We start from the raw sequence: 17256 nt of genomic DNA on the forward strand, positions 1-17256 counted from the left end.
CTATCGCTATGCCAAAATATTTTTTTTTTAAAAATCCCAAACCCCAAAACTAATAATGTTGAATATCACAATAATCAGCAGTTAGAAGCCAGTTATCTGATCTTCTCTAGCTAACAGATTAGATTTATTATCTGGGTGACAAAAAACACATTACAGTACTATTTCTGGCTGTCATTATCAATGAAAAATTACTATTTGATTTCCACTAGCAAAAAAATAAATAAATCACAACCTAATTGTCCACCTGGTTGTTTTAGCTCTCAGATCTCACTCTCTGATCAATGTAATTTTATACACCATGATCTGCCAGCTCATAGATCTATATTTCTGACTGGCAGCAGAATGTTCAGTATCTAATGGAAGGTGACCTTTTTCATTGTCCTGCACAGTATATAAAAATGGCAAGATTAACCACTGTAAGATCCACTAAGATTTATAATGGCTTTCTCACTAAGATACATAATATTTTTTGCTGGTAATTGATTACTATAGTAAGCCTTGCTATAAAGTAATGGTCAGCTTTCATTTATAAATAATTTTGTGATCTCTTATTGTTAAGTGCTTACACTCAGTTGCATTCGACAATACAACTATAATTTTTAATACTGACATTTACCTTAGAAAATCCAATTTCTCTACAAAAGCTACATTTATTAAGAATTTTTCCTATTATCTATTTTTCTAATCATCAAAACTGTATATCATAATTTCACTTTTTTCAGTTTCACACAAAAAGTCAATAAAGGTTTTCCAGTCAGCAATTTACATGGATGTTGACCTTTCTCTGATCAAAGAAATCAATTTGACCATCTGAGCAAGTTCCATCATCTTCACAATCCATTTCTCCATTGAAGATAAAGTTGAATATTTTCACCTTTGTGAAAAAATTCACAACATTCAACAGTCTTATTGAAGTTGTCATAATGAAAAACAAAGTTCAATGGTTATATTTCCCATCTACTTAACCATTGGGCCCAAGAGAAGATTCTCAGATTTCAATTGTATATTATATGTAATTGAGTCCAAAACTTTATTTGAAGAACCTTTATACATTCTAGACAGATTTCTGGTAATATGTACTGGAAATGACCATGTAACAATACATTATTTTTTAGAAGTTCTCTTTAAGACTATAACATAATGTGAATTGCAGGAACACAGTTAGGATGGTGGGCTGACGATCAGCAGGCTTGCATTTGAGACCCAGTTGCTGCAGTGGGAGGGGGTGAGCTCCTGCCATATGCTCCAGCTCCTGCTGACGTAGCCGTTTGAAAGCAGGCAACCACGGGTAGATAAATGGGTACCACTTCAGTGGGCAACTTAATGGGGACATGAAAGAGTGTCCCTAGGGCAACAGTGATGTCATCGTTCATCGTTTCAAGCTTCAGGGCTCCTGACACTACCGTAGTACTAGTAATGTGAATTTCAATCTTTTTCAATCACATGTTGTTTCATTGTTCCATTTGTAATTTTATTAAGATTTTTGGTAACATGCTAAAATAGAGTAACACTGTTTTATTCAGTTTATGCATCTAAATGACTTAATTATGAAACAGGTCAAATTCGCTCAATATAGATCACTTAATTAATGGAATAAATAAACATTACCATCTTGACATTGTTGGTAAATGCTTTGTTTCTTCAGTACTTTTCAGAGTGAAGACAATTGACAATGAATTTTTTAAAAACTAAAATTCAGATTAAAAACGAATTCAAGTAAAACCAAACTAGGGAATTAAAAAATCAACAGAATCAATGGGCTATGTAAATAGTACAAAAGCCTGGTCTTATGACTGATGTTGCTATTCAGACACCATGGTAATATGCTAAAGTTTTTATCTGTCAGGACAGTATGACTCCTGAAATTAATTTAAATAAAAAATACACACACACACACACACACACAAAGGATATTGGACAGAAGTTGATTTCCAAAAATTTCACTACTTTGAAAGTTCTTTTCCTTCACATCCAGGAAATTATCCACATGTTTTAATAGGACTATCAAAAAACCACAGACACTGAGAAGAAAGTAACTCACAGCACATGCTTGCATAAGAAATGGATTAGAGTAAATCCAATATGTGGGATATATTTGAATTCAGCATTTTAAAACATGGTAATTCTCTTTTCGTATAGATGAATGTTCTGAAAAACTTTCTGGAGAGTAAAGGCAAAAGTTTGGAACTTGACTAATATAATTTGTGAATATCAGTTTACATATATATGACACAACCCAATTATCACATTTAAAATCTGGAACCATTCAGCAACAATAAAAAATAAATAAATAAAATAAAAGTAGTACAGAAAAACTGTATTATAAAAACATATGTTAGCTTTATCTTGGAAGAATTTAAAGCTATTCGTTTTAAGTAACTGTAAAAATAAAGAGGCTTGGTTGATCTTTTTCGCAATATAAAGAAGCAGAGAGCTTGATTTGATGATATCCACATTTCCATTTTTGATTTTCTACCTACATAAATGAATTTTGTTTAAAATACAACAACTCAGGTTGTTGCCATTTACTGTGTTTCAATATTTTACTATTTATTTTCCACTAAACATTCTTTAGAAAATTAAAGCCATTATGGATATGCAGACACACAGAGTTGAGAGCCAATTTTTCAAATGTATGTCAAATTTAATATTCTGTTTTTATGCAAATATTCTCTGCATGTCCCACTGCAAAAGACAATGCAATGCCAGGACAAAATTGGATCCTGATCCAAGTAAACATAATACTGTATTAATTGGTCCCATATAGACATATTTCTGAATGATCTATTCTTTTTTGGAAACATAAAAAAATCCTGATTAATTTTTCACAGGAATTTCTAGAAAAACAAATAGAAATCAAATGTAAAGCAGTTTTTTCAATGTTATAAAAAAGCCATTATCCATAATTATAAAATTCAATCATATGTCATAGTGAAGGGAAACAGACTGTTAAAACTCACACCAGAGGTTGTTCGCCTTCATGTTTTGCGACTGTATTATTTGCTGTGCTGTCTCTTCCTGGTTGTATCTATCCATACTCTTAAGATTTGGCAGGAGAAGCATGCTCCAGGTCCCCATAACATAATGGATTATCCGGTAGGACCTACAAAGAGAGCCTTTTCTGTTGTGGCACTCACTCTCTGGAACATCATTCACCCAGAGATCAGATTGGCCCAATCCTATTAATCTTTCAAAAGGCCTCAAAAACCTGGGTTTGTCATAAAGTCCTGGGTTCCAGATATCTGACTAAACTGTGTCATGGCTATTTTAATTGTTGTCGCTTGTTTTTTGTTTGGTTGTCATATGTGTTATTTTGCTATATGGTTTTTATCTTGTTTTTAAGTATTTGTAGCTGCCCAGAGTCATGTATTTGAGATAGGAAGCCACACAAATTGAATAAAGCCACAAATAAACAAATAAAAAATGTATATTTTTACCTATAATTTTTGTATTTTAAACAAAATTCATTTATGTAGGTAGAAAATCAAAAATGGAAATGTGGATATCATCAAATCAAGCTCTCTGCTTCTTTATATTGCGAAAAAGATCAGGAGAAACATTTTCTATAAATCTGAGAAGAAAATCATTTGTGTATATATATTGGCATTTTAATGTGAGTGTCTGTGTGAGTGGGTTGTATTGTATATATACACCCAGATCAAAATGCAGATGTATGTTGATATAATAGGCAGCTTAAAAACTAAGATCCTTTTCTAAGCATACATTCTAATGTTTCCATACCTGCTTTTACTACCACTGATTAAATAGTAGAGAGATTAACATTTTCACATAACCCATAGATGGTTGCTGTTTAAACCAGAGCAGAAATGTGATATTTTTAAAAAAGTACAATTTTGAAGTATACCTTTCTTAAATAGGTAGTTTCCTTCTCTGTTTAAATAATACCAGAGTAACACCAGGTGACCCAAGCACTTGAGATAGAAAGATTTACCCACCCACCCCCAGCTCCCAAATAAGCCAAAGATATGTACTTGAGATCTAGAAGCAAAGTGAAATCATTTTATCATTGATGATTGGAATTATATAACAGTAACCCCCTAGATTTATTTACAAAAACCTTTGGGGAAAAACTAGTTACTCAAGAAAATAAAATAAATTAAAAATATTTTAAAGATTTTCTATGTTAAGCATAATAAGCAAGTTTTTTTTTTTTTTTTTTACCACTATGCTATTTCATTAATGCAGGTAAAAGAAGATATACACATATTAGTATGTATGATTAGCACTGGTTCACTTGAAGGGGCAGTCCTTTTACTGCAAACTGGTCAATTAACTAATAATGTTAGCCTGCATCTAACTGAAGTTACCTAGCCAAATGGACAGAACATTCAAAGCAATATAACAGAAAAAAATGAATTTTGGAAGTGGAACATAAAAATATGCATAAAAGTTGCTTGTAGGGTCAGTCAGTGGAGGACTGAGAGCCACATCATTTATTTCTACTCTCCAAAAACAGCTGCTATCCAGTTTTAATGATGAGGTAAGAGATACTGTATATCCAGATCTGATTTAGAAGATTATTTTCAAATTCCACTAGCTTGGAGCCATTTGCTAGTGGCTTTAAAAAGCATTGGTGTTTTCTAAGGAACATCTATAATGGGACATATAACATGGAAACATAAAAACATTCCTTGCCTATGTTCACCAAATTCACTGAAGCTATATTTTCTAGAATTCCCAGTCAGAATATGATTGATATTCCCAACACGTCTAAAAAGTTGCAGATTGAAGAAGACTGCAGTAAGCTATATAGTTGCCTAGTAATTTATGGCAATTAATTGATCTTGTTCTTTCTGTTGCCTTCAAGTCAGTCTACATCTATCCAAAAATGGCAGGTCACTGTCTTCTTACTAGGGGGTTGAGAAAGAGGGACCAAAGTCACACAGTTAACTCCCATATTTAAGGCCAGACTACAATTTAGGTTTCCCTGCTTTAACCACTAGATCAAACTGGCATTCTTGGAATGACATTCTTGGGGGGGAAAAGAAACGTAAGTTTAAAAAGTCAACGAATTCTGAAAAAATTGGCTGTTGATGGGACATAGCATTTGTATTTGATTGAAATAAATCTTAAATATGTTTACAATGTAATTAAGACCCTATTTAAATATAAATATATAATTTCTAAATTTAAAAATCTTAATATTTTACAACATGTTTAACATAATAACCTTGGCTTTGCTTGCAGTGAAACATAACATTAGCAATGGCTAATGGCTTATTACAGCAAGAAAGCAGTAAAGCAAGATGCTTAAATGATACTGCCTATGTATAGTATGCCCTCTGCCAGTCACTTAGAAAAATACACTTAATGGAGACAATTGAAGAGAAAAAAAAACTGAAAAATATGAAATGAATGAGATTCAACTGAAGCAATTCAAAGGAGTACAACAACGACTCATTTTGTAGTAGTCTTGTGGTATAATTCTCACTGTTATTATTATTAAAGTGCTATTCTTCCTTATTATTAAGCAAAGGAACCTTTCATACATTTCTTCCATTTATTTTCATAATACTTGAAAGAGTTGAAAGGCCATTATGCAATTATGCAATAAAGTGTGGCTGATGTACAATGTACATCAATTGTCAAATTTTATACTCATGCTTTTGTATTAAATAGAAATGATTTGAGATGCATTCCCACAGAAACCATACAGTAATTTATAGACATGTAAAGGGGTCCTAATATGAGCACTCCTAAAAAACTCTGGTCACTCCTTTGTTTAAATTAAATCTATCTCATAATAATCACACATGCATTTTTCTGAAAAAAGAAAACATGTAGCCATCTTGATACATGTTGAAACCAATTTTCTACAGGCTTCCTTTCTGCAGAGAATTGTGTTGTATATCACCACAACAAGAGACAAACCAAGAGCTCCCCCAATTTCAGATCACATAGCCACTGCTCCAACAGAATACCAGATGCAGAATGTGACTACTGTCCCATGTCAGGCTTAGGATGACCTGATATAGGCCCATGACTGTCATAATGATGATGAACTCAAGCCACTCCTAAGAAAGGGAGCTGGAGGGTCCATAGAACCATAAATCTGGGGAACTCTACTGTCAGCTCAGAAATAGAGTCAGGGAGGTTGCTATGCAGCTGGGATGTTGGTACTACAGCAACAATCCCAACTAATTCCTATTCATAACAATTCCAAAGATCCCTACAGAAACAAGTGGGACTGCTGAAACTGCCATTGTAATTTGACACAGTCACGCCTTATTAAAGAGTTCCCAACTCTAATTATTATTGGTAACCAAAGGTTTACCCATAGCAAGACCACATGCAGATTCCTAATCCCTCTTCCATGGCCCCTAGAACTCAATCAGCACTGGGTGAAAACAGGCACCTCAGTTTTTCCGAATTTTAAAATACAGATTAAATAAAATTAAAATTATATGCTTAATAGTAATAATGTGTAACAAAACAAATGCTAAATGCAAATCTACAAAACCAAACAAAATGATAAAAGTTTAGGATTATTACTTTGGAACTATCCCATGGAGTAGATACAGAAAACTGTTCTTGCAGCCCTATATGACATGTTTATAAAGCAATTGCTGATAACCTCTATGAATTGATGCAAATTACTATCCAAGTTGAGAGTGGGAGGAATACAACAAATTTAAAGAATTGAATCTGAAACAATGGTACTTACAGTGTTGGCAAGCTCGAGATAACTTCCTCCGACTGAATTGCTTAGATTGGTGGCCTGTGCAAGCAATCTTTGAAGGGCAACTTGTTGATTGATAGTATTCCCACCATATTCAAATGGCTTTTGTAAAGTTGAACAACTATGCAAATCAGGGCTTTGAAGATCTCTAGCTCCAGAATCGTATTCCCAACTCTCTCTAGCTCCAGAAAGGGCACCTGGATAGAAAAAGATATTTATTTTTAAAGAGGAATGCAATAATTCCATATAAATATCTTCTGATTTTTATAGTATTTTTGTACTGACTCCCCTTTGTCTCCATAAGCACAGAGCAACTAAGCATTGATCTGAATGAAAAATAACTTCTTCACTCTGAGATTTCTAAATTCAAGTAGTTAATACCCAGCTATCCTTGATAAATCAGATTATGGGTTTATTTTAAAACCATACATTAAAAAGACAACTTCTCAAATATGTAATTTGAGTATAAAGGAAACAAGTACACAATTATATAACCAATTCCAGTTACATATTAAATGTACATCATTTCCTATCTTAAAAATTGGTGAAAAATAAATCAATGCATAAATGTTGAGCTGTTGTACCTTATTAATATTTCTTTAAAAGGATCAAGGTCATTTTCAGCAAACTGGTCAGCATAGCAATGGATTCTTAGAATTATAGGCCAGAAACATCTGGAGGGGCACAGGTTTCCAATTTTCCGTAATAATAGCTACAAAGCTTTGGTAATCTGTTTTGAGAGACAGCTGAGCAGAAAAACATTCCAATTTCCAGATATTTTGAGAAAAATTACTTGTCACTATCATCAAATAATAAAGAGTAATACGAGGCATTTATTTTGTTTTCTGGCTGCTCTAATCTACAGCTCTGTCACCAGAAAGCTAATGAGCCCTTTGCAACCCCTCCATTGAGATATCCTAGCTATAGTTATCCATGTATTCATAACATTTCAGTTTATTTACATGCTTGCCTTTGAAGGCTGTTCAGAAATTGCAGTTGTTGAGAATGTTCCTTTCACTTTGGTTCTCTTTGTTATTGTTTATGCCAGGTGATCATATTTTTATTCATCCAATCCTTTTAGTTATGTAAGAGTAAATCAGATTTCAAGCAGCTATTCTTTTCCAACTGCTTAGCTGTGATTTGCTTTATTATGCTATTTTAATTTTCAAGCAACTCTCAGTTAACAAGCATTTACAGTATATACAGTATATTGCTAAAAGCTCATTACTCGAAACTAGGATATAGGATCCAAAAACCAATTATTGGATATTTTAATATAACATAGATGGAAGACAAGCATGTATAGTCTTGTTGGAAAATTTCATGCTGCATCTTCTCTACTCATAACTACCATAATACCCATTTAATTACATCGACATGTGAACAATTGAAGAACAGCTGCAGCACATTGAGCTGAGGCAAGAGTTAAAGGCCAAAATCTTTATTGAATTCTATGCATAATGGTTATTTTGCTTCACATAATGTTAATTACTTTCAACTACAGCTGCACTGATGCATCAATAAAATGCAATTTACTCAAAGTGCATTCATTGAAAAGTATCTAACTGCTGAAAAAGAAACCAACACAATACAAAAGTAAAACTATGACCACTATCCTTGATTCTACAACGACTCTACAAGAAATTATTAGAAATGCTGGCTTTGTAGTTTCATTGAGCCCACTTTGTTTCACTGAACATTTAACTGTGCAATTGTTGAAAGAAATGAAATGTAGGCTTTCCCAATAACTTTACTACTGCATGAAATAGGAAAATTGTCTCAGATTCGTTCAGAATATGGTAATGGAGATATGTGAGGTTTTTTTGTCTATTCTTCTTTTCTTGGGGCAGTATCATCTTGAATTTACTTTAGCTTTGCTTTTGAATAAATATGATTCCTGACATGTTGAATAAGAAAATAATTATCTTCAAATTATGAAAAATATTTTTATAAATATTATGAAGTTAAGCAAAATAAAAAAAAATTTTTACCAGTAAACTGTGCAGCTCTTTCATTTCATCTGTTGTAAAAATATTGCTGAAAGTAAATTATTTGGTGCAAATAGATTACATAATGATAAAAGATGAGATAGATTGTTATTTGTTCACAAACAATTTATGAATTATTGTGTCAGTTCTCATTATGGACAGAAGCATAGGTATTTACCTTAAATCAAATTTACCTTAAATCATTTACCTATAGTTCAGTACTTTCCAGAAGGTAAAAAGTATGTTATCCTGGAAAAAAAGCCTAGAGTAAGTTGGAAGTTGGTAGCATCAGGGAACATCAGGACTGCTTCTAATAAAATGATTTTTATTTATTAGTCATTTTTGCCATGGTAGCCATTACAGTATATGAATGGTTAGGCATCGCCTTGCAGCTGTTCTAGAATACATTCCCAATAAACCTACAAACCCAAAATGTTTTGGGATCTTTTCTGATAAATATAGGAAAGGGGAAGCAGGCCTTGCCTTGCCTCCTCTCCTTCTGTCAGGTAGGTATAGGGCTCATGCAGAGACTCTAGGAGGGCGTTTTCAGCCTCCAGCGGGTGGGGGAGGCTATTCTCACCCTCCCCAGCCTCCAGGAAAGCTTCTGGAACCTGGGGAGGGCGAAAAACAGGCCTACAGGGCCCACCAGAAGTTGGGAAATGGGCCATTTCTGGCCTCTGGAGGGCCTCTGGGGAGGTGGGGGAGGCCATTTTTGCCCTCCAGAGGCTTTAGGTAAGCCTGCTAGGCCCAAAATGGGGTGCGGGCTGGGGTCATGCGTGCATGCACGGGGGACATTGAATTATGGGTGTGGGCATGCATGTGCACGACCCCCCACACTCCCACTCTGCTTTTGGAATATGACGGCAAAAAGGTTAGCCTAAGGTGACCAGACGTCCTGCTTTTGGCGGGACAGTCCCGATTTTTAGCAATTTGTCCCGCGTCCCGCGGCATTTTAAAAAAGTCCCGATTTTTCATTCTGCCTCCTGAGTCCCAGCTGATGGCTAGAGAAAAAAACCGTTTAAACTCTTGCCGCGGGGCTTCAAAGGGCTGCCCTACAGCTGATCAGTGTTAAAAGAAAACAAATGAGTAGACCGATGCCTGCAAAAATAGAAAAAACAGCCCCTTATAGCTTCCGCATAGGTTAATTAGCACAAGTTGATTAGCTCGGCTTCCCCACTCTCAGCTGATTTGCTCTCAGCTGTTTTGCGCAGGGCTCTGTTCTTTTGCTAGCTGCAAAGAGTTCCTGGACCAGATTTTTTTTCCCCTAGTTATGCTGAAAAAGCAAAAGCAAAAGCGAAAGTAAAGCAGGGTCTTTACTGCAACGTGACAAAATGAGGCAGAGAGAGATTTCTTTTTCTTTTTCTTTTTCCTCACCAAAAAAGGTAGGTGCAAAACTGCAAACAATGGGAAATTTAGGGCAAAAGAGGAGAGTTCAAGATTTTAAAACACAAAAGAAAAAAAGCTCTATTTAACTAGGGAATTGTAATCATTGAGATACTATTAATTGTATATTGTGTTGAAAGCAGAAATGGTTAAGTTGTGGTTTGGAGGAATATATGGGGGAAATTATATATAGGGTTTATTATTATCGGTAAATATAATTAATTGATTTGTAAGAAATTGGATTGCATGGAAATAATTGGAATATTCATGTTCATATTGATTAATATACAAAAAAGATAGTTATATAACTAATTGATTTATATTAAAATGTTGAATTTGTATTAAACAACTGTATTACATAATTACATAATTAACCAATGTGAGGATGGATATAAAAATAGATGACAATGGGAAGGGGTATAATATAGAATAGAAGGGAAAAATTGAATTTGATGAAGATTAGAGATGAGGATGAAGGGTAATATTGTTTTTTTAAAAAAATAGATAAGGAATAAATATGACAAAAAGGAAATATAGAAATTGTAAATTTAATTGAAATGACTAAACACTGTTTAAATTTGTGAACCAGCCAAATATTCTGTTCAAAGAAAATACATTGTATGTTTGTATGTGTTTCTAATTATTGCTATTTATTCATATTTATTCTCTTTTATTCTTTAAAGTTTAACAATTCATTCTTTCTCTTAATATCTTTATTTTTGTTTGGGGTTGCCTTTCTTTCCTTTCATCTTTTTTATTGTACAGCAATCTTTCTCCTCAAACCTACCCCTTCTCTTTTTTCTTTGCTTCTTACTTTCTCTTCCCCCCACCCTCTTCTTCTCCTCCCTACTTCCTCTTCCTTTCTCCTTCTCCTCCTCTCTTCCTCCCTCTCTTACCCTCACTCCTACTCTAATTTACCTTCCCTTCCTTCATCCCTCTCTATTACTGTATCCTTTTATGCATATGGACTACTCAGAGGGCTGAAAAAGTTATTTTTGACTGGTCCTCACACTTTTGACCAGTCCTCGAACTTACGACTGTCCTCACATTTTACATTTTTGCCCTATCTTGTCATCATGGTGAAGAGAAGCAGTTGTGAAATGAGTGACGGTTGTTAAGAATGCTGCACGGGCGTAAATGTGAGGATGGTCATAAGTGTGAGGACCAGTCAAAAGTGCGAGGACCTGTCAGAAATGACAGGCCCTCTGAGTAGTCCCTATACACATAGCCATGGCCACCCGGTCACATGATTAGCTAGCCACACCTACCCAGTCACATGACCTCCAAGCCACGCCCACAAAATAAGCCACGCCCACAATGGTGTCCCGCTTTACCAATGTTAAAATCTGGTCACCTTAGGTTAGCCATCACTGGTCTAGCGGTTAAGGTACCAGGCTAGAAACCAGAGATTGTGAGTTCTAGTCCTGCCTCATGGAAAAACTAGCTGGGTGAGCCAGTCCCTCTCTCTCAGCCCAACCTACCTCATGGGGTTATTCTTGTGGGAAAAATAGGAGGAAGGAGTATTAGCTATGTTAGATGCCTTGAGTTACTTATAATATAATAAAGGCAAACTAAACATCTATCATGTAAATAAATAATCAATCCTTTTTCTCCTCTATGTGCTAGATTATACAGCTGGAACTGACTGATGGTGACAAGCACATATCCCAAAATGCCCCAATGAGAAAAGGATGGAAAAGAAAATAATGAAAAAGCTTTGAATTCCCAGTCTTCTCCACTTCTCCACTCTTAGAAGCTTTTTACCAGCCTTTGATAAGACTTCTTTTAGTAAGAAAGAAAATATTAACTTAGCACTTACAAAATGTGAACATGTCCCCAGTAAGATCTGATGCATACATGAGTCCTCCACTTTTATTTATATTCTATCCATCCATCCATGGATAACAGTATGCCATATAGCATGGGTGTCAAACTCACCATGTCACATTGCTGTCATGTGACGTTTCACAATGTTTTTCCCATTCACAGAGCTGGGGTAGGTGTGGCCTGCGAGTGACACATCCAGCCCGCAGGCCTCCAGCTTGACACCCCTGCCATATATGATAGGACACTGAACAGAAGCTTTGGAAGCAGAACAAAACCAATGCATAATACAAACAATGGCTGCACTTACATGCAAAACATGTTATAATGACAAGTTATCTCTTCTTTGTTTTTGCTTTGATTTGCCTTTCTTCATTTTAATGTAAACCCCCCCCCCCCAGTACATTGTTCAATCAATCTGAAATGGGGTAGCATAGAAATCTCATTAATAAAAATAGAAACTAGCCAAAAATTGCTTGGTGTATTTTCAAGATGTATTTTAATGCCTCTAGCATTCAGCTGCTTTTATAAAGCAATTGAAAACAATACATGTAGGTTTAGAATCTGCTTATTTTATTAACTGGTCTTAAAAGGAGAGATATACAGTAAAACAAAAAAATACAAATTTGTCACAATGAGTAATACAAATTCCTCAAGTTGTACTGCCAATTCTTGAAAAAGTTTTTCAAATACAGATTTTCCCCCCCTCCTCCCTAACCCCCCCTCACCTTCCCCTCCCACTGTGACTTCTTCATAATAAAACCCAAATTCATAACAGATTATATAATACTTTACCATCCACATACTCCATCCCTATATGCTGACCCTTTCTTTTTAATAAAATTATCATATCCCCCTTATACTATACTATACTATACATTTCAAAGTGACATTCTATTATAACATTGTCTAATAACTCCTAATTTAACATAATAATATGCCAATTCTTTATATGTTAAAAATGAGCAATGTCAAAACTATGATGTTTTAACGGGACTTAAATAGATGTTCCATGTGATTTTTTAAATAAGAAATGAGAAATTCATTAGAAAACACAATGCTTACATTTTATATAGGAATAAGGGAAATGGAATATTATTTAGGGAATAAATATATTTTTCTCCTTACTGGTCTACTATTTTGAGATATAACTTAGGCAAGAAATATGCAGTTCTGTAGATGTTCTTCAGTTCAAATCTCCCAGCACTTTTCATATTAACCATGCTACAAGGTCTGGAAATTCTATTTCATCAACTTTTGAAAATTCACAGGTTTCTCATCTTTGGTGATGTTGCCACTTGCCAGAAATGTAAACACAGCATATTATTATACACTAAAATTGCCATGCTGATAGCTACTTCACATTTTTTACAAATGCACAATTTTTGCAATCTATGTTATTTATACTCATATTAAAAAGCTGCAGGTTGCACAGTGCTTTCAAGTTATATCAACAGATTAAAAAACATAAAGGGCTATGTTATATAAAAGAATACATACAGGCTATGTAGGAAGGGAAAAGGTATATTTTCATACAAACTAGAAATGAAATTGCCTCAAGTTATCAAATAAAAAATAAGAGAGACTAGGAAAAAAATCTAGTTTCAGGGTCACCAACATCATATCTTTAAGAATTAATACTTCTACTACAAAATTCTTGAAACCACACTATGGAAGGAGATCCTTGAAGCAGTCATTTCAACCCCTTCCTTTCCTTTGTTAACTTTCGTCACTAGGAAAGCATTAAAGCACACCCAATCTTCCATTACAAAGGAAAGCAAAGGAGTATGGTGTGCATTGGAAGGAGATTCTTATTGTGTAGGAGACCAGAATTATTAGGAGAAATTGTAGGCACAAATGTGGAGCAGTTGCCAGGATAAAGTCTAGCATAGTAGGCACCTGTGAAGGAGAAGCGGGGATAGATTGTAGAAAACCAATAGCAGAATTCTTGAAAGAAAAGGGGGAGCCAGGCAGTATCTCTGTTCCAGCACAGATGGTTACAGTCTACACCAGCCAGTAGCTGTTAAAGGTACATTTTTTTTTGCCTCCCTCAAAGACTATGCAAAGCCAATGGTTCAGCAGCAATTGGCAAGAAGTTGGCTAAATAGCGGCTAAAGACTTTGCAACAACAAGAAAAAAACGAATTGATTTAGTATTCTTAGTATTCTTAGATATGCACATACTGCAGTCATAGTGATCAGTATAGGAATTGTATAGTGTAGACCAGTGATGGACAACCTTTTCGGCACCGAGCACCCAAACCGGAATGCATGTGTGCCGGAGCGCCAGAAACCCAAAGACCAGCTGGCCGGTGACCATGCCAACTGACCAGCTGGTCTTCGGGTTTCTGACAGTCCTGCACGCATGAAGACCATCTGCAGCAGCTGGCGACAGCGTGCGTGCCCACAGAGATGGCTCTGCGTGCCACCTCTGGCATGCGTGCCATAGGTTCGCCATCACAGGTGTAGACTATAGGTTTAAAGGTAGGTGTTAAGTTTTTTTTTTTTTAATTTGATTTATATGCCGCCCTTCTCTGGAGATTCAGGGCGGCTTACAATGTGCTAAGCAATAGCCTTCATTCTTTTGTATATTTATACAAAGTCAGCTTATTGCCCCACAACTGGGTCCTCAATTTACCTACTTTAAAAAGGATGGAAGGCTGAGTCAACCTTGAGCCTTGGCGAGATTCGAACCTGCAGTAATTGCAGGCAGCTGTTCTTAATAACAGGGTGCTTTAGACCACTGTACTACCAAGGCTCTTCTCTAAGTGAGAAGAAATAAGAGCTTCATTTTGTAATAGCAGCCACACAGGAAAGATAAAGTTATTATCCTTACTGAAGGTGGGTATTGAAAAGAACCCCCTCATATTATATAAATAAAAAGATAGCATCTTAAAAACTAAAGGAGAGGCTTCAAGTATAATATCTATCTGCAAGGCCACTTTTAGGCCATGCCTATACTCAGAGGTAATAAAAAAAATTAGAACATTGCAGCCCACTACTTTGGAAATGTATTTATCCCACCTATCACTCCAATACTGTATTTGCTAAATATTTTCAAATTGATAATTATGATATTAAATAACATGTTTACAAATGCTCCAAAGTATTGCACACAGAAGAGAACAAACATCATTAAATACAGAAGAAAGTTTGAGTAACCTTGCATAAGATTTCATTTTTGAACAGAACTGCTGTCTTAAACAGGAAGAGATGGGATCATACTGGAAGACCAGAAATAGTTGTAGGGTGCAACTTCAATATACCTTCTAGCCAAGGAATGATTTAAGACTATGATGACCACTAAGACAGCTACTTTAAGAGAGTGCTGAAGAGTTTTCAAAACTCCAGATGTGCCTAGTGGTTTCTAATATAGGATGCCTACAACAGACTGATTCTTAGGAACATGCAAAAGATAGTGTTTTCTCTTCAGAGTTTTTAGTTAGTAATAATTTAGGATATCAACGTATTTATTGTAATTTACAACCCAGAGTTAGTTTGAATTGAGGTATAATTTAAAGGCAATCAGCATAATTTGCAATATAGATAATATTACAAGTATGGTGGTAGCTATTTCATACTGGACTTTGAACCAGATTTCAAAATATTTAATACTCTGATAGGTCTATCAATCTTTTAAAACAAATTAAATAAATTGAAAAAGGGTATCAGGGACGCTAAAGCTACGTACAGACTGAGGATTGAACATCTTTTTGAGAACTCAGACTCTGGTTGGGTATAGCAAGGTCTGCAACAAATCACGGGGCAGAGCAATAAAAATAGTTTGTTTGGAAGTAGAGATTCTTTGGCTGAGCAGCTAAATCAATTTTTCAGCCGCTTTGAGGTGGGAACAGGAACGACCATCATTCCAGCATCTATCACTGATAGTACACCACTAACATCTACCATCGATAGACAACAACTTCTATTGCAGATCTCTGATGTGAGACACACTTTCCAGAATGTTAACATCCGGAAGGCAGCTGGGCCTGATGGAATCATGGGACGAGTTGTTCGGGTCTGTGCTGCAGAGCTAGCTGGAGTGTTCACAGATATTTTCAATCTATTCCTGTTGCAGTGATCTATCCCTACTTGCCTGAAGACATCTATTATAATGCCAGTCCCTAAGCAGACAGTAGTGGTATCTCTTAATGATTATAGACCAGAAGCTTTAACATCTGTTGTCACGAAATGTTTTGAGAGACTGTGTTGAACTATATTAAGGCTAGTCTTCCATCTACTTGGACCCATACCAATTTGCATATAGGTGTAATAGATCAACTGATAATACTATTGTTGTCCATGCTGTATTGAATCATTTGGAACAACAGAGAACATATATAAGGTTGTTATTTGTGGATTATAGCTCTGCCTTTAACACCATTCTATCAAACAGGTTGTTTCTTAAAATGGACATTGCTTACCTGAACGTCCCATTTATGATCGCTGCGAAGACATTCCTTCCTCTGGGTAGCTCACTTTGTGATTTGTTCCTCTGAGTGCCAATCATTCTCTCTGAAGCTGCACTTGCTGTCCCTTCCTGTTTCCCATCAGTCTTTTTTTGCGAAGGTGATCCATGCAGACGAGATGATGCCACCATGTTGAAAATCCAGGGAAAGCACCAGCTGCAGAATGAAACAAAGGAAATCCCGCCCAAGGCTGGGAAACGAGATCCGGGCGGGCCGGAATGTCTTCGCAGCGATCATAAATGGGACGTTCAGGTAAGCAACGTCCAATTTCCTGACTCGCTGCTCAGACATTCCTCCCTCTGGGATAGCTTAAGGATTCTGGGTGGGGATCGAGGACTCCTTCCGGCCGTGGGTAGAAATTACAGCTTGCAAAACACGTCTGCCGAAGGCAGCATCCGTTGAAGTGTAAACATCTAAACGGTAATGTCTACCAAATGAAGAAATCGAGGACCAAGTGGCTGCACGACAAATGTCATCAATTGACGCCTGAGTAGCCCAGGCTGCCGAAGTAGCGGCACTATGTGTTGAATGTGGAAGAATACGACCTGGAACAGGACCCTTCGGCAATTCGTATGCCTTAGAAATGCAGGCCTTGATCCATTGCCCAACAGTCACAGAAGATACCTTCGAGCCCAGAGAGGAAGGCAAGAAAGACACCAGCAGCGCCTCAGTTTTACGGAATGAAGATGTCCTATTGATGTAACGTTTCACAGCTCTACGGACATCTAGAGTGTGCCAGCGTTTTTCTGAGGGATGTCTGGGATCCGGGCAGAAATTTGGTAAGACGATATCCTGTGTCCTGTGGAAATGCGAGTTAATTTTGGGAATAAACGCAGGGTCCAATCTTAGAACTACACGGTCTGAATGAAATATGCAAAGGTCGCTCCGGATGG

At 36.1% G+C, this 17256-nt stretch overlaps 1 protein-coding gene across 1 annotated transcript in view; it reads right to left on the reverse strand.

The window, feature by feature from the left end:
* MCC (MCC regulator of Wnt signaling pathway) overlaps nt 1-17256 on the reverse strand; it is a 186165-nt gene that overhangs the window by 147524 nt on the left and 21385 nt on the right. The window contains exon 3 of the mRNA XM_034432775.3: nt 6686-6897. Within this exon, the coding sequence (XP_034288666.1) occupies nt 6686-6897 (212 nt within the window). The remainder of the gene's footprint in view (nt 1-6685; nt 6898-17256) is intronic.

This window comes from Pantherophis guttatus, chromosome 2 (assembly GCF_059756535.1).
Source record: "Pantherophis guttatus breed Tessera chromosome 2, ASM5975653v1, whole genome shotgun sequence".
Lineage (NCBI taxonomy): Eukaryota > Metazoa > Chordata > Lepidosauria > Squamata > Colubridae > Pantherophis > Pantherophis guttatus.